This window comes from Cetorhinus maximus, chromosome 26 (assembly GCF_964194155.1).
Source record: "Cetorhinus maximus chromosome 26, sCetMax3.hap1.1, whole genome shotgun sequence".
Taxonomy (NCBI): Eukaryota; Metazoa; Chordata; class Chondrichthyes; order Lamniformes; family Cetorhinidae; genus Cetorhinus; species Cetorhinus maximus.
This window is the reverse complement of record NC_135904.1, coordinates 5,990,504-6,016,118: the sequence shown is the minus strand read 5'-3', so window position 1 is coordinate 6,016,118 and position 25,615 is coordinate 5,990,504. Positions and strand designations below refer to the sequence as shown.

General features: G+C 41.4%; 1 protein-coding gene across 3 annotated transcripts in view; it reads left to right on the top strand.

The window, feature by feature from the left end:
• The window catches only part of ctc1 (CTS telomere maintenance complex component 1), an 80,542-nt gene that overhangs the window by 10,861 nt on the left and 44,066 nt on the right, over positions 1 to 25,615 (top strand). For all 3 annotated transcript variants that reach the window (XR_013573460.1, XM_078530025.1, XM_078530026.1), the window contains exons 7-12: positions 930 to 1,058; positions 9,074 to 9,300; positions 10,721 to 10,898; positions 12,421 to 12,621; positions 21,389 to 21,524; positions 22,213 to 22,327. Coding sequence is in view for 2 of the 3 variants with exons in the window: in XM_078530025.1 (XP_078386151.1) it covers positions 930 to 1,058; positions 9,074 to 9,300; positions 10,721 to 10,898; positions 12,421 to 12,621; positions 21,389 to 21,524; positions 22,213 to 22,327 (986 nt within the window). In the remaining variant the exon portion in view is untranslated. The remainder of the gene's footprint in view (positions 1 to 929; positions 1,059 to 9,073; positions 9,301 to 10,720; positions 10,899 to 12,420; positions 12,622 to 21,388; positions 21,525 to 22,212; positions 22,328 to 25,615) is intronic.

Below are 25,615 nucleotides of genomic sequence, written 5' to 3'. Positions count from 1 at the left end.
CTTAAACTGAAGGAGGGGGGAGTCTTTGGGGGAGAGTTGTCCTTGTTTTTTGTTTTTTTACCACTTTTTTTCCTGCCTTCATTGCTCAAGTAGTTAACTGTTCTATACCTTTGAGGAACTCTCACAATTTATTATTGTATGTGCCTGAACAACAGGCCATTCAACCATGGGGAACATCACAACTGAGCCCAATTCTGCCATATTCTGATGTCCCCATACAGGCACTTTCCAGCAATGGGTGCTAGATAGCTGTTCAAAGTGAGAGCCCTACCGGTTTTTCAAAATTCAGGGGTGCAGAGGCATCCTATTTCTGCCCCTGCTGATGGTAGTTAACACACCAGGGACCAAAGATCAAAATTGAACTTTACTGTTGTGTCTGGCTCAGATGTACATGCTTTAACCATCTGAGGCATTAGGAGAGCCCTGTTAACCATTTTGCAATCAAGAGAGTGCAAACATATATGGATGGAGAGGAGGGAGCAAATATTTTTCTCGGAGCGGCAAAATCTCCTCTTTAAGATAATTATATTGCCTGATTTTGGTCTTCTGACACCAAAGCCAGGAATGTGGCTGATTGAGCTCCTTGCTTGGCTCGTTCAGCACCGTTGTGAAATTGGTCACTGGAAGATGCAGCTGGTCAGAGTGACTGCTCGCCAGAATTATCCACGGCTTCCTGTGTAAGGAAGTACTCGCAGCACCCTATTTCTGCCCCTGCTGATGGTAGTTAACACACCAGGGACCAAAGGTCAAAATGGAACTTTACTGTTGGATCTGCCTTTCAGTGAAGAGTTTGGAGCTTTCTCTGTCATAAATTGCAGATGTTAACTGGTGTCCTATCCCTCGGAAATTCAAAGCTCTGTATTGCTTGGGAAGATTGTGTTAGTGGAGTGTTGACTAGTCTATCAATTTCTCTCTTTTTTTTGCTTTAGGGTATGATAAGTAAGGTATTAAACATTACAGCAGGCCTTTATGAACTAGATGGCAAATTTGGTCTTTGTGTCGCCTACCAACAAATAGTAAATTGTGGACGTGGTTTACGGCCTGGAGCACAAGTGGAGGTATAAATATTTGGTGTTTTAAATGTATTTTTCCTTCTATCTTCCCTGTGCAGTTTATAATGGACTGTATCCTCTTTGATCTGGAAAGGTAAATTGGAGAGCTGACGATATCCTGCACTGGAGGTAGTTTCAATGTATCTGCTGGTTGTCCAAGATGTGTATCGATAGGGTAAAGGATGGCTGTACATCTATCTCGGATAATGCTGAACTAAACCTCCTAGCTGATAGGAATACCTTTACCTATATAAGTGAGACTGTAAGAAAGTGTGCTGTAATTGTGATAGTTGAAAGTGGTGGAATGCTGAAAGATTAGTCACCTGCTCACATTGGACCATACTTCTTAACTTTCTTTATAGTCTTGAGTGTTAAGTGGTACAGTGCTACTTATTGTTTATTCAGTAACCTGTAGCTCTACATTATTTATGTTGTTTGTTTACAAGAGAGGAATAACTTTAAACAAAGCTGCTTTGAAAAACTGTCAACTAATAAGCGGGTTGTCATTTTCTGAATAAGCCTGGTTCATTTTCTCCACGGATGTTCTTGATGCTCTTTGTTGATCAGCTCACAAGTCTTTGATGCTGACCTGATCTTGCAAGCTTTTGTATCCTTCTGAAGACTGCAAAATGCTCCATCTTGTGGTGTAGCCCAGAGCTTCCAGAGAGAAGCATCAATGATAATCAAGTCTCTAAGTTAAGAGCTGTAAACCAGTTGGGAGTCAGTAGCACATATCTCCTGTTTTAACAGTCTGATTTTGAAAATTTAAAGTAGTATTAATATCAATGAAGCAGATGACCATTTCCCCCCTTTACTAGCACTATGAAGCTGGTAAAGCTTAATAATAGATGACATTTTGATACAGTCACATTGTCTTTTTTTCTCACTAGGTTTTCAGTAAAGTATAATAGAGATGTGAAATTTTTAATGTGAGATTTAAAATGTCCAGCAGTGCAATTACAGATTTTGTCCTTCTGAACTTGAGTTATGCTTGTTTGGTGAAATAAGACATCAAGGCAGCTTTGCATCAGGTGGGGCACCCAGGAGCCTGAGCAAACTTGAAATCCTGGCAAGTGGAGAAACTGCTCCACTGTTTGGAATCATAACTAATAAAGGTGGATGTGGTTGTTGGAGGCCAATGAAAGAATTTAAAAAAAAATCTCAGCCCTAGGACATTACTACAGGAGTTCTTCAGAGTAGTGTCTTAACCCCAACCATCTTCAATGATCTTCTCTCCATCGTAAGGTCAGAAGTGGGGTTGCTTGCTGATGATTACATATTGTCCATTATTATTCAAAACTCCAGATACTGAAGCAGTCCATACCCGCATGCAGCAAGACTTGGACAACATTCAGGCCTAGGCTGATGAGTGGCAAGTAACATTTGTGCCACACAAGTGCCAGACAATGACTGTCGCCAACAAGACAGAATCTCACCATCTCCCCTTGATGTTAAATGGCATTGCCATTGCTGAATCCCCTATCATCAACATCCTGGGGTTACCATTGATCAGAAGTGTAACTGGACCAGCTATATAACTGCTGTAACTCCACAATGGTATGTTGCTTCTCTGGTGCTAGGGTCACTGAGCAGCTGCAGTACATTCTTCTGGGGAGGGTGAACAGCCAAAAGCCATGGTCCATGTTGGTGCCAACGACTTGGGTAGGAAGAGGTTGTGGTTCTGAAAGCAGATTTCAGGGAGCTAGGAAGGAGATTGAAAAGCAGGACCTCTAAAGCAGTAATCTCAGGATTACTTCCAGTCCCACATGCTAGTGAGCATAGAAATAGGAGAATTAAGCATTTGAACACGTGGCTGAGAACTGGTATAGGAGGGAGGGTGTCAGATTTCAGAGGCACTGGGGCCAGTCCTGGGGCAGGTGGGACCTGTATAAGATGGACGGGCTGCATCTTAGCAGGACTCTGACTAACATCTTCACAAGGAGATTTGCTAGTGCTGTTGGGGAGGGTTTAAACTAGATTGGCAGGGGGGGTGGGAACCAGAGAGGGTGTTCCGATTCGAGGGAAGCAAAACTGATAAAAGGAAGAAGAAAAGTACAAAGCAAAAATAGAAGACGGGTGAGGCATAGGCAAGCATCAAATAGGATCAGAAAAGAGAATAATGTCAAAAAGCAGAATTAAAGACACTCTTACCTGATTGCACGTAGCATTCGAGGAAGGTTTGATGATTTGAATGCACAAATTGAGATAAATGGGTATGATGTAATTGCCATTACAGAGATGTGGCTACAGGGTGACCAAGATTTGGAACTGAACATACAAGGATATTCGGCATTCAGGAGGGATAGGCAAAAACGAAAAGGAGGTGTGGTGGCACCATTAATAATGGACTAGATCAGTACATTAGTAAGAGAAGATCTTAGATCGAAGCATCAAGATGTAGAATCAATTTGGCGGGGGGAGCTAAGAAACAACACGGGGCAGCAAACTTTGGTGGGAGTTGTTTATAGGCCACCAAACTGTAGTGCTAATGTTGGGCATGGTAGAAATTAGAGCTGCATGTAACATGAGTAATACAGTAATAATAGGCGACTTCAGTTTACACATAGACTGGGTTAACCAAATCACCACTCATGCTCTGGAGGAGTGTGTACGAGATGGGTTTCTGGAGCAGTACGTTGAGGAGCCAACTAGGATTGGGTTATTTTGGATTTAGTGTTGTGTGATGAGAAAGGACTAATTAATAACCTTGCTGTAAAGGAGCCTTTGGGAAATAGTGATCATAATATGATAGAATTTTGCATTAAGTTTGAATGCGATATAGTTCATTCTGAAATTAGGGCCTTGAATCTGAAGAAAGAAAATTATGAGAGGCAATTTGGTTATGGTAGAATGGGAAAATACACAAAGATTTGAAGGTAGATAGGCAATGACTATTTAAAGAAATACTTCATGCAACGGATATACATTCTTCTAAGGCACAGGCATCCAAAGGAAAAGGTAAATCAACTGTGATTAACAAAATAAATTAAAAGACTGCATTAGATCCAAGGAAGTTCCTTATAAGGATGCCAGAAAAAGTAGTAAGCCTGAGGATTGGGAACAATTTAGAACCCTGCAAAGGACCAAGAAACTGATTAAGAAAGGGAAAAGAGAACATGAATGCAAACTAGCGAGGACATAAAGGCGGACTGTAAAAGTTTCTTTAGGTATGTGAAAAGGAAAAGATTAGCTAGGACAAATGTGGGCCCATTACAGGTGGGGACAGAGGAATTTATAGTGGAGAACAGGGAAGGAAACTAAGCAGTTATTTTGCATCTGACTTCACGAAGATATAAAAATCTCCCAGAAAGACTTGGCAGCCAAGGGACTTGTGAAACTGAGAAACTAAAAGAAATTGGTATTAGTAAAGAGGTAGTACTTAAAAAGTTAACTGGATTGCAGATTGATAAATCCCCTGGATCAGATGAGCTTTAACCCAGAGTGTTGAAGGAGTTGGCTGGAGTGATAGTTGATGCATTGGTGGTTATCTTTCAAAATTCTGTAGATTCTGGAAAGGTCCCTGCAGACTGGAAAGTGGCAAATGTAACCCCACTATTTAAGAAAGGAAGAGGAGGGAGAACGGAGAATTACAGACCTGTTAGTTTGACGTCAGTAATAGGGAAGTAAGGGCTGAGTTGTTCAAATCCCAGAGGGAAACTTGAAACAACTGTCATAACCCATTTTTGCAATTTGTAAGTTTCGAGATGCAGGCTTTGAATTCAGTAGTGGTAAGACCAGCGAGTCTCAAGAGGTTTTTTCATAAAACTAAATTAAACATTTATTAATTCAAGAAAGATTGTAAGCACATACATCTGTCTACAAAATTACCACTATAATAACTACAAAAATTCCCTAATTAATCTGACTCTCAGTTAGACCCCCAGTAAGGCAACAGTACAACGCATAAATTTAAACAGACCCCTGGCAGAGCACACCCTGGACAGTCGCATTCAAAATGAGTTTCTTTCAGCACTGGGTCCTTGGCAGAGAAACTTGTGGCTTACAGGCTGGAGGCTTTAGATCTTAGAATCCCTCCTCCTTATATCAACAGCCTTCTCTTCCTTTATACATATTTTCCTCTTTGAATGCAAATTCTCGTTGTCACTAGGTTTTTTTAAAGTTTAAATTTTCTAACAATAAAACCCTTTCATAATACCCAGTTTAAGCTTTAAAAAAAATGCACTGTTTCTGAGCTTCACCTGGTTAGGTGTAATATTTCACCCGCTCTTTTGAATGATCTATTTAAAAATGCAAATTGCTCCCTTTACACCTCACCTTCTATTTGCCTATGTTTATCTAATTACCATTTCAAACCTACTTCTCTTCTACACATCAAAGCCTCTAGACCAGCTGTCTTTAATCCAATTAAGATAGACATACATACACACACGCGCGCACACACACAGGCACCACTAAACTGTGTTTAAAATAATTTCCAATAACAGACATTGTTATATCTTCTTTACACTCTGATAATTGAAAGGCCAAGACACTTTGTACAAGAAATGCACAAGCCTAAAGTGTAGGAGGAGGATGATGCAAGTACAATTGGGAAACACCTAGCTTGGGCTTTGAAAGTCTGGAGTTTGTAGGAGGAAGAGCGAATGAAGGGCGGATAATTGTAAAGCATTGGAAAGAATGAGGAAGTACAGACAATATAATCTCACACACAGGATGTTGGGAAGGTGAACAATGTGTCTTTGCATGGCGCTCTGCCCTAGGCAGATCCATACTCCAGCCTAGCTCATTCCAACAAGGCCAAATAGTTGGGAAACCAAATTCAGGGTTCCTTAGATGACAAGTGAGGCAGAGAATATGATAAACAAAAAAAGAGGATGTATGCTGCATGTCAGGTGAGCTTTCCAGCTAGAGCCATGCCAAATACAATAAGTTGAGAGGGGAGGTGAAGAGGAAAATAGACTGGTAAATAGAGAATAAAAGAATAGGATGGCAGCCTGACGAGAGTGCTGACAAAATATCAGTAGAAGCAGAGATGGTCGAGGTAATGGAAAATTGATAAGTAGGACGTCCTGGAAAGCTTGGCTATGTTAAGAGTGGATAAGTTGCCTGGTCCGGATGGCCTTTGTGCCAGGTTACTAAAGGAAGTGGAGACAGCAGAAGGGCTTGTCATAATCTTCCAATCTTCCCTAGGCCCCAGGGAGGTACCAGAGGATTGGAGAGCATTAAATGTGAAACTGCTGTTCGAGAAAGGGTGTTAGGACAATCCTAGCAAGTACAGGCTGGTTAGTTTAATATCAGTGGTGGGTGAGGTTTTAGAAACAATAATCGAGGGGGAAAATATCAATAGGCACTTGGAGAGATTGAGTTAATTGAGGAGAGCCAGCACGGATTTGTACAGGGCACATTGTGCTTGATGAACCTAATTGAATTTACTGATGATGTAACAGGGAAGGTTGATGAAAACAATCTAGTGGATGTTGTCTATATGGATTTCAAGGAAACATTTGACAGCCACATAAAAGGTTGATTAACAAAATTGAAGCCCATGGAATTAGGAGTCTATGTCAGCTTGGATAAAAACTGGCTTAAGTACAGAAAACATTGAGTGGTAAATGGTTATTTCTCAGACTGGAGGATGGTAGACAGTGGTGTTCCCCAAGGGTCAGTGCTAGGACCACTGCTTTTTTTGCAAAAATACATGACTTGGATATTGGAATACGGAATAAAATTTCACCACACTTTAGGAAGGATGAGCATGGATAGAAGATTGGCTGTCTGGCAGGAGGCAGAGAGTGGGGATAAGGGGGTCCTTCTCAGGATGGCGGCCGGTGACTAATGGAGTTCCGCAGGGGTCAGTGTTGGGACCACAACTTTTCACTTTATACATTAATGATCTAGATGAAGGAACTGAGGGCATCCTGGCTAAGTTTGCAGATGATACAAAGATAGGTGGAGGGACAGGTAGTATTGAGGAGGCGGGGAGGCTGCAGAAGGATTTGGACAGGTTAGGAGAATGGGCAAAGAAGTGGCAGATGGAATACAACGTGGGGAAGTGTGAGGTCATGCACTTTGGTAAGAAGAATAGAGGCATAGACTATTTTCTAAATGGGAAGAGAATTCAGAAATCTGGCGTGCAAAGGGACTTGGGAGTCCTAGTTCAGGATTCTCTTAAGGTTAACTTGCAGGTTGAGTAGGTAGTTAGGAAGGCAAATGCAATGTTGGCATTTATTTCGAGAGGACTAGAATATAAAAGCAGGGATGTGCTGCTGAGGCTTTATAAGGCTCTGGTCAGACCACATTTAGAATATTGTGAGCAATTTTGGGCCCCGTATCTCAGGAAGGATGTGCTGGCCCTGGAGAAGGTCCAGAGGAGGTTCACGAGAATGATCCCAGGAATGAAAGGCTTAACATATGAGGAACGTTTGAGGACTCTGGGTCTATACTCGATGGAGTTTAGAAGGATGAGGGGGGATCTGATTGAAACTTACAGAATACTGAAAGGCGTGGATAGAGTGGACGTGGGGAAGATGTTTCCATTAGTAGAAGAGACTAGGACTCGAGGGCACAGCCTCAGAGTAAAGGGAAGACCTTTTAGAACAGAGATGAGGAGAAACTTCTTTAGCCAGAGAGTGGTGAATCTATGGAATTCATTGCCACAGAAGGCTGTGGAGGCCAGGTCATTGAGTGTATTTAAGACCGAGATAGATAGGTTCTTGATTGATAAGGGGATCAAAGGTTACGGGGAGAAGGCGGGAGAATGGGGTTGAGAAACTTATCAGCCATGATTGAATGGTGGAGCAGACTCGATGGGCCGAATGGCCTAATTTCTGCTCCTATGTCTTATGGTCTTATGGAATGTTAGAACCTATTATAAAGGATGTGATAACTGGACATTTAGAAAAGAATGGTAAATAGGGCAGGGTCAACATGGATTTATGAAAGGGAAATCATGTTTGACAAACTTGTTGGAGTTTTTTGAGGAAATTACTTGTAGCATTGGTAAAGGAGCACCAGTGCATGGGGTGTATTTGGATTTCCAGAAGGCTTTTGATAAGGTTCGACACAGGAGGTTAGTAAATAAAATTAGAGTGGGATTGGGGGAAATTTACTAGTATGGATTGAGAATCGGTTAGCAGACAGAAAGCAGAGTAGGAATAAACGGATCATTCTCAGGAAGGCAGGCTTTTATTAGTGGGTTACCGCAAAGATCAGTGCTAGGTCCACAGCTGTTGACAATCTATATAAATGATTTGGATGTTCTGACCATTTGTAATATTTTCAAATTTGCTGATGACACCAAGGACTTAGGCAGGCTAAGTGAATGGGCAAGAACATGGCAGTTGGAATATATGTAAATCAATGTAAAATTATCCACTTTGGTAGAAAAAAGCAGGAAGGCAGAATATTTCTTAAATGGTAAGAGGGTAGGAAGTGCGGGTATCCAAAGGGACCTGGGTGTCCTGATTCATGAGTCACTAAAAGTTAGTATGAAGGTGCAACGAACACACTCGCTCAGTCAATCCTGGAACTCCTTCACTAACAGCACTGTGGGTGTACCTACATCATATGAACTGCAGTGGTTCAAGAAAGCAACTCACCACCACCACCTTCTCGAGGGTAATTAGGGATGGACAATAAATGCTGGCCTAGCCAGCAATGCTTACACCTCATGAACGAATATTTTTTTAAACAAAGGAACATTTTAAACTGTATAACACAAGGACAAAATACTGGTTGTACAGATCTGATGATGACTGTGTTGGAAGCAATTAAAAAGGATAAGGCTTTCAAACAATGTTAAAGCATTAAGTGTTTTTTCCTTTAAGGCATTGATACCAGTACCTACAGTACAATTAATCCTAGTAGCACCTATCTGAGAGAATTAATATCAAAGCTTTTGATAAACTCCAAATCTGTGGTATTAGGGGCGCGGAATATGTTTTATTCATTAATGAATAGTAATGTAAAGCTGAAAAACTCCAGAAAAGTTAAAAGTAAATATATAGTGAAAACACTGATGCTTCTCATTCTGTATGAAGCCTTGGACTTTTTCATTGTAGATCCACAATGCCCACTTGCACCTGAAGGCATCTGACCATTTTCCACGCATCATACTTTGCTGCTGCCTGAGGAGTGTTTTGGTGGTCATAGAATTTTCCAGGCTTAGTACGGAACATCAGCCCTTCTCTTTCATTGGCAATATATACATCAGTCTGTTGTTCAAGTATAACCTGGATCTGCCCAATTATTTGTGGATGGTTCACACTGTAGAAACACTTATAAAAAGGTAAATCTGCTTGTATGTGTATATAAATGTGTATGCATATAGTATGTATACATATTAAATTGCAAACGTACAGATTATCTTCCTGTAATTTTTACCTTGAGAGGCTGCCATGTTTCTTTATTCTTTCCTTGTTGCTTTCTGATCTGTATAATCAATTCAACTGTGAAGATCAAAGCAAGGGAAGATGCAATGGGTTGAATTAATAAAATATGATTTGGCTAGAGTGTGACATGCAGCAGTATGTTAAGGGTTTTATTAAAATAGTTTAAGTACTTGAAATATACTGCACCAGTTGATAATTTGCAGAGTGTTCTATAAGTAGAGTGAGAGGAGGGTGCCTTATGTGGTTTTTTGTATTTTCAATATTGTTATACCTTTGGTGGATGCGATTTTAAACTGCAGTAATGTTACAAGGGAGCAGTTCATCCAGTTTTATTAAAAGAACAAATTAAGTGACGAACCATGTGAATGCATTGATGCCCTCCAGGTTATGTGCTTGACTGCATCAGTGGCTATCTAGAATAAACTCAGGATAATGCTTTCTTTTGTATCTCCCTCTTTCACTTACTCTTTTTTTTCTCGCTTTCATTTGCCCTTTTTTTAACCCTCACTTTCATTTTTCCTCCTTTTTTGGGATGAGAGGACCAAATATATTAAACATATCATTTTTATGTCATTTACAAATATATCAATAGTTTCAATGCAAACATGCCAGGTGCTTTTTTTTTCAAAACAAAAATATTCTTTGCAAAGCAGTTAGAAACAGAAATAAGGGGGCCACTTGGCCCTTCGTGAATGTGCCAGCTAAAAAAAGAAGGGTTATCCAGTCCAATCCCATCTTCTTGATCTTGTAGGTTATGGTACCTCAAGTGCATTTCCAAGTTTTTGTTTTTGGTTTCTGCCTCTTATTGCCCTTTCAGGCATTGAGTCCAAATCATTATTTTCCTACCTTTGGGTGAACCCTGATGCAGATTATTACTCCATGCGTGATATGTGAAAGTGTATTTTTTTAAATTACATATCTTAATTTTCCAATGTGTTTATATCCCTCTTTGCTCGACCTGTATGCTATAAATCCAGGAAGTTGCTGTATGGTCATTCAAAGTAGCTCTATTGATATGTCTATTTAGCTTTGTAAATGACCTTTCTCTGCTTCCTTCCCTCTACCTTACAGTTGTTCTGAAATGCCTGCTTTTAAGCATATAAAATGCAGATCACACTCATAGTTAACTGTGACCATTACACTTTTGGTAAACACAGAGCAAGCACAAAGTCTGTTGTCTTCGCTACCTTTCTATTCCTTTAATTATATATTTTGTAGAGAGTTGGGACAATTATTAAATGGGGAAAGTTAAAAGAAACCTTTTACTGCTCTTGTTTTATAAGAAGTCACTGTCATCTCCTTCCTCTTGTATTGTAGATTTTGTCCTCGCTTCCTCACAAAGCAGCATGTGCTAATGTGTGATATTGATACTGGGGTCACTGGGATGTTTTTCAACTCTATTCTGAAATATACCAAATGGAATTTAGTAGCTAGACCAACGAGAGACATCTGCCAGGAGATATTGGCGGAGTTGCATCACTGTCCACTTAAAGAGGTAATCCTGTATTAAACTTTGCCAGGTTACTGTACATTAAGTATTGCATTTTATTTAATGTGTCTTAATTTATATTTACTCTTAAAAAAGTATTTTAGTGCTGCAGATCTTTTCTCCAGCAACTCTTTTTCTATGGGTCTCAGCAGCATTTTAATATCTCGTCCATGTGAATGTTGTTAATCAGAGAGCTTAGGCAAGTGAGTCCTGTCAGAGGAGAATTGGAGCTGAGCCCAGTCTCTCCATGCTTTAAGAATTAGAACCAAGAACCTTGGCCAGTTATTATCTCCTCCCTAACCTGCAGAAGCCAAGGCGAATTTTAATACTTTTCCTGAGCCAGTATAACTGGGATCTGCCTGGTCTGTATTGTTCAGCTACCCATTGGGTTAATCAACTGAGCATGAGGGAGCTGATACTGCATGAATTGTATTTACTAAGCTGGAGATTAACTTGTACATGTGGTCTCTTGTGCATCCTCCTCCTTTACCTTGTCACCGACAGATGTGCCTTCACCTGCCAGGTCCCTCCTCTGAAATTTTGTACCTAAGCCTTGCGACCTCTTCAATCTTTGCCTCAACCCACTTTGACCAATTTTTTTTGTCACTCCTCCCAATATTTCCTCAGCTTGGTGACTGTTTTTTGATTGCACCTCTCAAGTGCTTTGAGAGATTTTTCAATGTTATATATAAATGCTGGTAATATTTATTAGCTGTATCTTTTGGAAGTAGTTAATGTATCTGCTCTTTTTTAGCCTCCTTTGTTTTCAGCTTTATGCTAAATATAATTTTTTTGTATGCCTTTTAAGCTCTCTTAGTACTCCATTTCTCCTGGCCAGCATTATTGGTTTAAATACCAACATCACTGCTGTCTCCTAAAGAAAGAAAGACTTGCATTTATATGGTTTCTTTCATGAGTCCAGGACGCCCCAAAGCACTTTACAGCCAGTGAAGTATTTTGTGACGTGCAGTCACTGTTGTGATGTAGGAAACAAGGCAGCAAGCTCACACAAACAGCAATGTGATGATTACCAAATAATCTGTTTTTAATGTAAAAGCAAAATACTGTGGATGCTGGAAATCTGAAACAAAAACAGAAAATGCTGGAAAAACTCAGCAGGTCTAGCAGCATCTGTGGAGAGAGAAACAGAGTTAACGTTTCGAGTCTGTATGACCCTTCAGAATCTGTTATTTTTATTGGATGATAAATATTTGTTAACACACCAGAACTCCCCACTTCTTTGAAACAGCATCATGTGATCTTTTACATTTAGCTAAAAGAACAAATGGGATCTCAGTTTAACATCCCATCTTAAAAATGGCACCTCTGACAATGCAGCACTCCCTCAGTGCCGCACTGGAATGTCTACCTAGATCTTTGTGCTCTCGTCTCTGGTGTGGGACTTGAACCCCTGGTCGCCTGACTAAGGAGAGGAGTGCTCCTACTGAACCACATCTGCGCTCTTCTATTTTCATTAACTTATGATTTGATCAACTATTGATTTTAATTTTATCTTGTTTTTCTTTAGATCTCACAACCAAATTTTCCATGTCAGAGTCCGTCATTATCAGAATTGTTAACTCTCGCTGAGGAACGAGTTTGGAGATCTCTTGACTTGTCCTCCTTGTTACCAGATGCTGAAATCAAACACTTGATAGCTCAGCAGCTTAACAGTAAGCTTGCTTGGTCGTTTGAAGTTTTAAAGCCTGAAGATTTCCAACCCCATATGGTACTTCTTCATTGTTAACAACATTACTTTCAACTTAAATAATGCCAATAACTTTGATTAATAGTTTGCAAAATTATTACAACTGTTTTGTTCCTTGATTTTAGTGGTTTGTTTGACAATTTAATTCAATCATGATCGAACACTGAGGTCAAAATGCTTTTGATACGAGGCCCAATGTTTTTGGTTGGAAATTGATGTTGTCTCCTATGGGGCTTGGTGAACAATAAAGTTACTGTTTGCTCTAGCACTGAGCCATTCTGACCAGGAGGCCTCAAGTTTGATGTTGGATCTGTGCTAAGTTAACTGACGTCAGCTAGGGCAGTGGTTAAGGAGCTATAGTTTGCCTCAGTGTCCCTGAGGTAGAGAGGTATAGGATGGGGTGGAAATAAGCTTAAAAGCTGCTACTTCTATCAGCACTATCAAGGTATCCTTGTTGTTAAGTTTGGACACACAGAGGCATAAAGACATTTACAGCACAGAATGATTTGGCCCATCAGGTCTATGCCAGCTCCCATGGAACAATCCAAACAATCCCATTCCCTGCTCAATATCCCAGGTCCTGCAAGTTTATTTTCTTCAAATGCCCATCCGCCTGCCTTTTGAAAGCGTTGATTGTTTCCACTTCCACCACCCTCATGGTTGGTGAGTTCCAGGTTATTCCCATTCACTGCGTAAAAAATGTCTTCCTCACATATTCCTCTTGCATCTCTTACCCAAGACTTTAAATCTTCGTCCCCTCGTCCTTGTCCCATCAGCTAATGGTAACAGTTTTTCCTTGTCTACCTTATCTAAGCTTGTCTTAATCCTGTACATCTCTATCAAATCTCTCCTTAATCTCCTTTGCTACAAGGAGAATGACCAGTTTTGGATGTTGGTTGAGGACATGAATAGGTTTGGTGATGCACCACCACAACATGGTGGATTAGCCTGTTAACACTTGAGAGATTGTAAATAATGGTCACTTGGGCAAGGTTTTGTAAACTGTTGTGTATTGTTACACCACCAAGGAGTTAATTTGAGAAGAGAAAATGGATGGAAGTATAAGTCGCTGAACTAATTTATTCTGCCACAAGGTGTCTCTGTGATGAGCTGTATTGAATTTGTTGTGTGTTTCACCAGAAATCTAGGTGTGCTTGTTTAATGTGCAATGCCATCCAGTGCTTGAAGTGGGTATTGCAATAGCACAAATACAAAACCTTGTAATGGTTTTTTGTAATTGTAAAAAATCTATTATGTGCAATTACAACAAACCATCTTATTGAGGCCTTGGATATTCCATATCCAAATGAACACTAGTGTTGTTGTCATGACATTATACATGGCCAAATACACAACATTTATTGTGGCCATACGGTCTATGTTCTACAAACTATAATGCATAAAGACTGCACTATTCCAATCTAAGTGCAACAATTGAAAATCTGCAGTCCAGAGTATAAGGTAAAGTAATACTTCATTTCAAATCATGTAATTTACCTTTGGGAGCCTTCCACCCCAGAAGACAAAACTACCTCTCAAATTCCTGTATATGTCAGGTAGAATACCACAGATTGGAGTGCTATGGACCTAACATTAGATGTGGTTAATTAAGTGTTTGAGCTTCAACCTCGTGAAATTCTGGCACTATCTCCAAAAGGATTCCAGTGTGCCTTGTCTTTGAAGTGTTTACTTTACATTATTAGATATTTAACTACATTGTTCTTATTAACTGAATAATAATTGTGGGGGAGGTGGTGCAAAGTGCTGATGTCACTGGCCGAGTAAACCAGAGGCCCAGTCTAATGTTCTGGGGACAAGGGCTCAAATCCCATCATGGCAGCTAGTGGAATTTAAATTCAATGAACAAGATCTGGAATTAAAAGCGGGTCTCAGTAATTGTGACCATGAAACCATTGTTAATTGTTGTAAAAACCCATCTGGTTCACTGATGTCCTTTAGGGAAGAAAATCTGCCGTCCTTACCAGGTCTAGCCTAGATGTGACTCAACACCCACAGCAATGGCCAAGCAAGCCACTAAGTTGTGACAAACCGCTACAAAGTTTAAAAGGAATGAAACTGGACGGACCACCTGGCATCAACCTAGGCACCAGAAATGGCAAATGGCAAACCCAGCCCCCTCGATCCTGCAAAGTCTTCTTTATTAATAAAAGTTGGGACAGCTGTCCCTCACACTAGTCAAGAGCCTGACATCGTCATACTTACTGAATCATACCTAACAGACAATGTTCCAGACACCATCCCTGGGTAGGTCCTGTCCCACCAGCAGGACGGATGCACCAGAGGTGCGGCACAGCGGTATACAGTCGGGAGGGATTTGTCCTTGGAGTCCTCAACATTGACTTTGGACCCCGTGAAGTCGCATGGCATCAAGTCAAACATCAGCAAGGAAACCTCCTACTGATTGCCACCTACCGCAGCCACCCAAGCCCCATAGCTTATAAATCAGTACTCCTCCATATTGAACACCAATTGGAAGAAGCACCAAGGGTGACAAGAGCACAGAATATACTCTGGTAGGGGACTCCAATGTCCAATACCAAGAGTGGCTCGGTAGCACCACTACTGACCGAACTGCCTGAGTTACAAAGGACGTAGCTGCTACACTGGGTCTGCGGCAGGTGGTGTGGGAACCAACAAGAGGGAAATGCCTACTTGACCTCATCCTTACAGATCCACCTGCCATAGATGCATCTGTCTATGACTTTATTGGTAGGAGTGACCACCGCACAGTCCTTGTGGAGACGAAGTCCCATCTTCACAACTAATTATATGGCACTACCACTGTGCTATATGAGATAGATTTTGAATAGATCCAGCAACTCAGAACTGGGCATCCAAGAGGCGTTGAGAGTCATCAGCAGCAGCAGAATTGTATTCGACCATAATCTTAACCTCTTAACCCAGCATATGCCTCACGCCACCATTAGCTGAGGATCAACTCTGGTTCAATGAAGAGTGCAGGATGGCATGCCAGGGACAGCTCCAGGTACAGCTAAAAATAAGGTGTCAACCTGGTGAAGCTACAACACAGGACTACATGCTTCCCAGACAGCGGAAGCAGCATGCCATAGATAGAGCTAAGCGATCCCAGAACCAACGGATCAGATCTAAGCTCTGCAGTCCTGCTGCATCCAGTTGTGAATGGTGGTGGACAATTAAACAACTAACTGGAGGAGGCGGCTGCACAAATATTCCCATGCTTAATGATGGCAGAGCCCAGCATATTAGTGCAAAAGAGAAGGCTGAAACATTTGCAACCATCTTCAGCTAGAAGTGCTGAGTGCATGATCCATCTCAGCCTCCTCTGAGGCTGTAGTGAGTTCAGGAGCTGAGTGACCCTGGAGGAAGCCAAACTGAGCGTCAATGAGTAGGTTATTGCTGAGCAAGTGCCATTTGATAGCACTATTGACAACACCTTCCACTTTGCTGATGATCGAGAGTAGACTGATGTTGCGGTTGTTGGACTGGTTGGATTTGTCCTGCTTTTTGTGTACAGGATAAAACATGGCAATTTTCCCCATCCTTTATTCATTCAAGGGATGTGGGCTTCACTGGCTAGGCCAAAATTTACTACCCATCCCTAATTGCCCTTGATAAGGTGGTGGTGAGCTGGCTTCTTGAACTGTTGCAGTCCATGTGGGTTGCAGTCCATGTGGTGTAGGTACACCCACAGTGCTGTTAGGAAGGGAGTTCCAGAATTTTGACCCAGCGACAGTGAAGGAACAGCGATATATTTCCAAGTCAGGATGATGAGTGACTTGGAGGGGGAACTTCCAGGTGGTGGTGTTTCCTTGGATCTGCTGCCCTTGTGATTCTAGATGGAAGTGGTTGTGGGTTTGGAATGTGCTGTCTAAGGAGGCCTGGTGAGTTCCTGCAGTGCATCTTGTGGATGGTACACACTGCTGCTACTATGCATCGGTGGTGGAGGGAGTGAATGTTTGTGGATGGGGTGACAATCAAGTGGACTGCTTTGTCCTGGATTGTGTCATGCTTCTTGAGTGTTGGAGCTGCACTCATCCAGGCAGGTGGAGAGTATTCCATCACACTCCTGACTTGATGGTGGACAGGCTTTGGGGAATCAGGGGGCAAGTTCCTTGCCGCAGGATTCCTAGCCTCTGACCTGCTCTTGTAGCCACAGTATTTATATAGTTAGTCCAGTTCAGTTTCTGGTCAATGGTAATCCCCCAGGATGTTGATAGTGGGGGATTCAGTGATAGTAATGCCAATGAATGTCAAGGACAATGGTTAGATTCTCCCTTGTTGGAGACGGTCATTGCCTGACACTTGTGTGGCATGAATGTTACTTGCAACTTGTCAGCCCAAGCCTGGATATTGTCCAGGTCTTGGTGCATTTGGACATGGACTGCTTCAGTATCTGAGGAGTCGCAAATGCTGTTGAACATTGTGCAATCATCAGTGAACATCCCCACTTCTGACCTTATATTAGATCATAAGACATGGGAGCAGAAATTAGGCCATTCGGCCCATTGAGTCTGCTCCGCCATTCAATCATGGCTGATATTGGAGGGAAGGTCATTGATGAAGCAACTGAAGATGGTTGGGCCTAGCACACTACCCTGAGGAACTCTTGTAGTGATGTCCTGGAGCTGAGATGACTGACCTCCAACCACCACAACCATCTTCCTTTGTGCTATGAAAGATTCCAAGCAGCAGAGAGTTTTCCCTGATTCCCATTGACTCCAGTTTTGCTAGGGCTTCTTGATGCCACACTCGGTCAAATGCGACCTTGATGTCAAAGGCAGTCACTCTCACTTCACCTCGGCAGTTAAGCTCTTTTGTCCATGTTTGAACCAAGGCTGTAATGAGACCAGGAGCTGAGTGGCCCTGGCGGAACCCAAACTGAGCATTGGTGAGCAGGGTGTTGCTAAGCAAATGCTGCTTGATAGCACTGTTGATAACGTATTCCATCGCTTTACTGATGATCGAGAGTAGACTGATGGGACAGTAATTGTCCACATTGGATTTGTCCTGCTTTTTGTGTACAGGACATACCTGGGCAATTTTCCACATAGCTGGGTAGATGCCAGTGTTGTAGCTGTAGTGGAACAACTTGGTCAGGAGTGCGGCAAGTTCTGGAGCAGAAGTCTTCAGTACTATTGCCAGAATATTGACAGGGCCCATAGCCTTTGCAGTATCCAGTGCCTTCAGCCGTTTCTTGATATCACGTGGAGTGAATCGAACTGGCTGAAGACTGGCATCTGTGATGCTGGGGACATCTGGAGGAGTCCGAGATGGATCATCCACGCGGCATTTCTGGCTGAAGATTATAGCAAGTGTTTCAGCCTTATCTTTTGCACTGATGTGCTGGGCTCCTCCATCATTGAGGATGGGGATATTTGTGGAGCCTCCTCCTCCAGTGAGTTGTTTAATTGTCCACCACCATTCACAGCTGGATGTGGCAGGACTGCAGAGCTTAGATCTGATCCGCTGGTTGTGGAATCACTTAGCTGTGTCTATCACTTGCTGCTTATGCTGTTTGGCACACAAGTAATCCTGTGTTGTAGTTTCACCAGGTTGACACCTCATTGTTAGGTATGCCTGGGCTGCTCCTGACATGCCTTCCTGAACACTTCATTGCAGGGTAGATGTCAGTGTTGTATCTGTATTGGAGCAGCTTGGCTGATGGCACAGCTAATTCTGGACCACAAGTTTTCAGTACTATTTCTGGAGGTCCCCAGCATTAGAGATGCCAGTCTTCAGCCAATTTGATTCACTCCATGTGATATCAAGAAATGGCTGAAGGCACTGGATAGTACAAAGTCTATGTGCCCTGACAGCATTCTGGCCATAGTACTGAAAACATGTGCTCCAGAACTAGCTGTGCCCTTAGCCAAGCACAAGGAAGATGGTTGTAGTGTTGGAGGTCAATCATCTCAGTTAAAGGACACCACTGCAGGAGTTCCTCAGGGTAGTGTCCTCGGCCTAATCATCTTCAGCTGCTTCATCAATGACCTTCCTTCCATCATAAGGTCAGAAGTGGAATGTTCACTGATGATTGCACAATGTTCAGCACATTCACGACAACTCCGATATTGAAGCAGTCCATATCCAAATGCAGCAAGACCTGGACAGTATCCAGGCTTGGGCTGACAAGTGGCAAGTAACATTTGCGCCACACAAGCGCCAGACAATGACCATCTACAACAAGAGAATCCAACCATCACCCCTTGACATTCAATGGCATTATCATCGCAGAATCCCCCACTATCAACATTGACCAGAAACTGAACTGGACTAGCCATACAAATACTGTGGCTACAAGAGCAAGTCAGAGGCTAGGAATCCTGTGGTGAATAACTCACTACTTGACTCCCCAAAGCCTGTTGACCACCTACAAGGTACAAGTCTGGAGTGTGATGAAATACTCTCTACTTGCCCAGGATGAGTGCAGCACCAGCAACTCTCAAGAAGCTTGACACCATCCAGGACAAAGCAGCCCACTTGATTGGTACCCTATCAACAAACATTCACTCCCTCCACCACCAATGCACAGTAACAGCAGTGTGTACCATCTGCAAGATGCACTTCAGGAACTCACCAAGCTTCCATAGACAGCACCTTCCAAACGCATGACCACTACCATCTAAAAGGACAAGGGCCGCAGACATGTGGGAACACCATCACCTGGAAGTTCCCCTCCAAGGCACTCATCATCCTGAAACGGAACTATATAGCGGTTCTTTCACTGAGTCATTGAGTCAAAGTCCTGGAACTCCCTCCCTAACAGGACTGTGGGTGTGTCTACACCACATGGACTGCAGTGGTTCAAGAAGGCAGCTCATGATCACATTCTACAGGGCAATTAGGGATGGGCAATAAATGCTGACTGAGCCAGCGACACCCACATCCCATGAACGAATAAAAACATTTGTTAGGAATCTGAAGTTAGAACCAGGAATTGCACAGAGATCTGTTAGCATCTCTAAATAGAACAGACAGGCTGAGATTTTGAGTGTATACTGTACTCTTTAGAACTGAAACTTGGGAACATTACTCCTGTTTTATTTCTGATTTCCAATATTTTCTCTCAGTTCAGTTTAATCCCATGGATGTCTGGAGTGCATTTTAGTTCCAGCTCATACCCCTTCTCTGTTTAGCTCACCATTAGAGTGTTAGATGTTATTCCAGGTGATGCAATCTAGTGTTCTACAACTCAAAATGCTCTACCTAGATGTGGAAGGGCCAAAATTATAATTTTTCAGCTGTGCAGTTCCTCAGTTTGAGGCAAAATATTACAATTTCACAGGGCCATTGCCATGATATGTTGTTGAAATCCTAGTAGAATAAATGGCTCCAGTGTAGCAGGGTGAAATCTCAGAAACCCACCTCGCTAAAATTCAAGTGGGAATGTTGAAAATGAAAAAAAAAATACTTTGACATTCCTTGACTCAGCAATACTTTGCAGCGATTACTTCCCACTCCTCCCCAACTGTTTGACCATCTGGCTCAACTACACTAATTAGATTTATCTCCTCTTTCTTGGTGTTACTGGTGCATAGATGTTCTTGTGGGACACCCAATAGCAAGCTGACATTGGTCCCTTCTAAAAATTATGTTGGTAACATAGCTTTCAAAATCAGACCTTCCCTGTTAATCAGGTTATCTTACTCAAGGAGTGCTTCTTTATCCAGGGAATGTTAACTACTGTTCATTTAAAAAGGAGTAGTAACATCCCTTTTTATTACTTCAAAGGAAAGTAGGTCAGAATAGAATTGACTTGTGCATTTTCCACCATCTCAAGGTCAAGTATAATTTTCAATTAATCCTTGTGGAATGAAGAATGCTCAACTTTCTAGTGTTTACATTGTTATGACTGAGATGGGAGGAGTGCAATGTCTGTCTCTAGTCCCATTACTCCACGTGTCACGACAAAAATTTAAATAATGTTTCCAGCTAGCTATACAGCCAAATATATGCTTTACCTGTTAATCTCAGAATGACCACTGAATGACCAGGTTTCTTCAATAAACACCAAGATTATTAGTTTATTATAAAACCAGTCTTGTCAGGTAGAAAGGCAAAGCTTATTAACATACACCATGAAATATGAAAGTATAATAATTACTCTTTCTAAATACGCTAACACTCTCTCTCTCACACTGACACACACACACACACACACACACAGAACCCCCCCCCACCCCGCCAAAAAAAAGAAGAATTCTGTCCAAAAGTCAATGGCCTAAGGGAAAAGTATAGATGATGGTGACCTTGAAATGGCGTCCGGGTTCTACGGTTAGTCTCTTAAGCTCTGTTTTGCAAAACAATTGATGACTCTGGCACTGCTTTTCAGGCGGACTCAGGAACACTTACAGATACACAATTCCAGCATGTAGATCAATTTAGGAGAGATTTTATTAATTTCCAGCTCTGGGCTGGCTCTGGACTGTAAAGAGCTGTGGTCTTCTTTACACAAGCAGTTGATCCTCCTTTTTCTCCAAAGCAAAATCAAAACAAGCTTTTAAATAGTTTTCCAGGCATGGTTTTTCCCAAAGCCATAAACCACCATGTGATCCCTTTTTATAACAGTCCACCTGAGTCAAGAGGTTTTCAGCTTATTTAAAACTGCTTCATTACCTTTTCTTATAAGATGTTGTCTTGTCCAGGAATAGCAGCAGAGTCCTCACTTTAGCCTTTTAAGGGACTGTCTTTTAGCGAACACAAATTCTTCTAGAATGTTCTTAGTCCTTGAAGATGAATCACTTTCTGTGATCAAAGTGTTCATGACAACTTCATTTGTTTCCAGATACTGAGTGGCGTCTTCCGGGCAAATTCTAGAACGGGTTGTTTGCAGCTTCTAGATACATCGGGTGCACTGGACTGTATTGTGCAGAACCCCAATGAAATGAATCAAATTGCTTTTAGTGACACCTCGTATATAGGTAAGAACTTAGACAACTACAGTGACAGGTTATTTAACAATAAATGTTACTTTGACATTAAATTTAAAGAAATGAAAAATAAATAAATCTACATTTTAATTGCATGTTCAAAGAGAAGTGAGGAAAGAAAGAAAAATAATCATTCATGAGCTGGAGTTGAAATTTTCAGTCAAATATAATTACCTCCTTCAAGATATCAGGAGTTTACAAACAGCTACAGTTTTCTCCATATGCCTATTCAGATCATTGCTCCACAGGGGACACTTGAACAGTGGTAGTATAGAGACAAGCTAGATTATACAGAGCATCAGTTTAACATCACGTTCATGCTAAGACCTGAATCTATGCATGAACGTTTCTGTAGGTGATTCATCAGTAAATAAGTAAGTAAATATTTGAACTGATCTATTCGTACATGTACAATAAAATAAGTACAAGAAATGTGCACGATATAACATAAATTGAAAATATACATGAAATAATTGTATAAATGTATGGAACTATAGCGAATCTTTCAACATTTAAGGAAAAACGCAACTGACAATTTCATCAATATGATCACTTCTTTCCCATCCTCCAAGTTACTGTTGGATTACCTGTGCATTTTCAGTGTTTTCTCTAATGATTTCCTGCATTATCTGTCTCCTTAATCTATCTGGAAATAGAATTTATTTTTTTTCTATTTCAGGTTGTTTGGTGCAGCTGCAGAAATACCAACTGGTTATAGAACGATTTATATCTAGTGAGTTCCCATCCTCTAAACACCTTGATGATCCTAGATTTATCAAAGAGAAACACACAAGGTCAGTGTGCTATGAAGTGCTTTCGAGGAGTTCAGAAAGTTAATGTCAATTTTGTAAGCTCTTAATTTACTGTAGGTGTGATTTTGCGTTCCCAGTGTCTGTGTGAATACTAGGCTATAGCAGCAAGAATATAAATGGACTGAGAATAGGCAAAACCTGTCAAGAAGCCTTTGGTCATGAAGTTTGAAATTTACCAAAGATTGGTGATTGATCGATATTATTGTTTAGAGATTTCATGATTTGTGGAATTCAAATAGAGGTTTGTGAGTATTGAAATGAGTTAACTGTAAAGCATCCATCCATCCGTCTGCCCTCCATCCCTCCCTGTCCTCTCCTCCCCTCCCCTCCTCCTCCTCCCTTTCCTTCAACAAAGAACCCATTCATCAAGTTCTGCTTCATGTATGTATAAGATTATCAATCAGTGAAATAAAAAGTGCTTAATGAAGCCACACTACACTTGTAAATCCAATCTACCTATCACAGTTCTGCTGCCAAACACACAAGGAAGATGGTAATTAATCAGTTTCTAAAGACCAGTGTGCTCAAAATAAATATGTTGTTGAAATTGTCTTAGCACATTCATATGTTGCTGGCTTTTTTTTGCCCAACAGTGGCTATGGCCTCTAGCAGTGTGACTGCATCCTTCCACAAGGAAGGCAGACTGTGAGCATCTTTCACCCTGCTGCCGTTACTCATGCTACTCTTCTGGAAGCGTCAGTTTTTGATTAAATATGAGAAGTATATTAGGAAACCTGCTATTCTAAAAGCAGTTCCATAAAGATTATACAGTGGAAGATGTAAAATATCTCAACTATTGAAGGATGCATATATCCCAAAAACACATCTCCATCTTTCATTGTAATACGTCCAAATTCCCAATAACCCTCTGACACTGTAAATATAGAGTAAGTCCTCTGTTTTATTTCATCTTTATTCATTTAGAACCAAACTCTTGAAATGATATCTGCCACTATATATGTCCTGATAATCACCATTTAAGAAATTGTGGATTTGACTTCACATATTTGTGTGGTTGGCTTCAATTCATGTTTAAAGTTGAAATCGCAGGGAAAAAACAAACTTGCTTTTTATTATGTGACTCAAACATCTGATTGTGGAAGTACCTATCTAGGCGAGTGGAGGAGTCAACCAAACTCCTGTTGTGAGCCCCTTGTAGATGATGGAGAGGTATTGAGGGCTCAGGTGTGAGACATTCATCAGTGTGCCCGTCATCTGTCCTGATCTAGTAGCCATGATACAAATATTGCTAATTCAGTTCAGCCTCCTGGTTAATTGTGTGGGTCTTGGAATGGTCATTACCTGCCATTGGTTGGCCTGGGTGTTATCTGAATCCTGTTGTAGGCTGGTGTGGACTTCATTGTTGGAGGAGTTGTGATTAGAGCCGAATGCAATGGAATTTTCAACAGTTTTCTTGGCCTAATCAGTAGAAGGCTTGATGAAATAGCTTGAGATAGTTGAGCTGAGCATATTTCCTTTGAGAGAGAGAATAGCTAAAAGCTTAATCTCTGCCCTTCATCCAGCTTTGTGTGTTGAGCATCAGCTTCAGGAACTGCCAAACTACTACCTGAAATACAGGAGCCATCCCTTTTGTGTAGGAGCTGTGGCAATATATTGTCTGCTTACTTAGGTCTCCTGAAGTGGTTAGTAAATTAAGCCAATCCAGCATAAGACGTAGGAGCAGAAGTAGGCCATTCGGCCCATCGAGTCTGCTCTGCCATTCAATGAGATCATGGCTGATCTACTAATCCTCAACTCCACTTTCCTGCCTTTTCCCCATAAACCCTTGATTCCCTTACTGATTAAAAATATGTCTATCTCAGCCTTGAAAATACTTAATGACCCAGCCTGTACAGCCCTCTGAGGCAAAAAATTCCACAGATTAACAACTTTATGAGAGAAGAAATTCCTCCTCATCTCTGTTTTAAATTGGCGACCCCTGACTCTAAGATTATGCCCTCTGGTCCTAGACTCTCTCACAAGGGGAAACAACCTCTCAGCATCTACCCTGTCAAGCCCCCTAAGAATCTTATATGTTTCAATAAGGTCACCTCTCATTCTTCTAAACTCCAATGAGTACAGACCCAACCTACTCAACCTCTCCTCATAAGAAAATCCCTCCATACCCGGGATCAACCGAGTGAACCTTCTCTGGACTGCCTCCAATGCTAGTACATCTTTCCTTAGATAAGGGAACCAAAACTGTTCACCATATCTAGGTGTGATCTAACTAGTGCCTTGTATAGTTTTAGCAAGAATTCCCTATTCTTATACTTCATTCCCTTTGAAATGAAGGCCAACATTCCATTTGCCTCCCTATTACCTGCTGAACTTGTATGCTAGCTTTTTGGGATTCATGCATGAGGACCCCCAAGTCCCTCTGTGCTGCAGCTTTCTTCAGCCTTTCTCCATTTAAGTAATATTCAGCCCCTCTAATCTTCCTGCCAAAGTACATAATCTCACATTTTCCTGCATTATATTCCATCTGCCAAATTTTTGCCCACTCACTTAACCTGTCTATATCCCTCTGTAGACACTTTGTGTTATCCTCACCACTTGCCTTCCCACCCATTTTTGTGTCATCCACAAACTTGGCGATAGTACATTCATTTCTCTCATCCAAGTCATTAATATATATTGTAAATAATTGCGGCCCCAGCACTGATCCCTGTGGCACTCCACTAGTTACAGGTTGCCATCCTGAAAATTGCCCCCCCCCCCCAGCATATCCCAACTTGCTGTCTTCTTTTAGTTAGCCAATCCTCTATCCGTGCTAATATACTACACCCAACGCCATAGGCTCTCATCTTATTAAGTAATCTTATCTGTGGTACCTTATCGAACATCTTTTGGAAATCCAAATATATTACATCGACTGGTTTCCCTTTATCTATCCTGCTTGTTGAATTCTAATAAATTTGTCAGACATGATTTCCCCTTCATGAAGCCATGCTGACTTTGCTTGATTATATTATGTATTTCTAAATGCTCTGCTATTACATCCTTTATAATACACTCTAACATTTTCCGATGAAGGATGTTAAGCTAACTAACCTATAGTTACCTGTTTTTTGTCTCCCTCCCTTTTTGAATAAGGGTGTTACATTGGTAGTTTTCCAATCCTCTGGGACTTTTCCAGAATCTAAGAATTCTTGGACGATTATTACCAGTGCAACCACTATCTCTGCAGCTATTTCCTTTAATATCCTAGGATGCAACCCATCAGGTCCAGGTGACTTATCGGCCTTTAGCCCCATTAGTTTCCCTAGT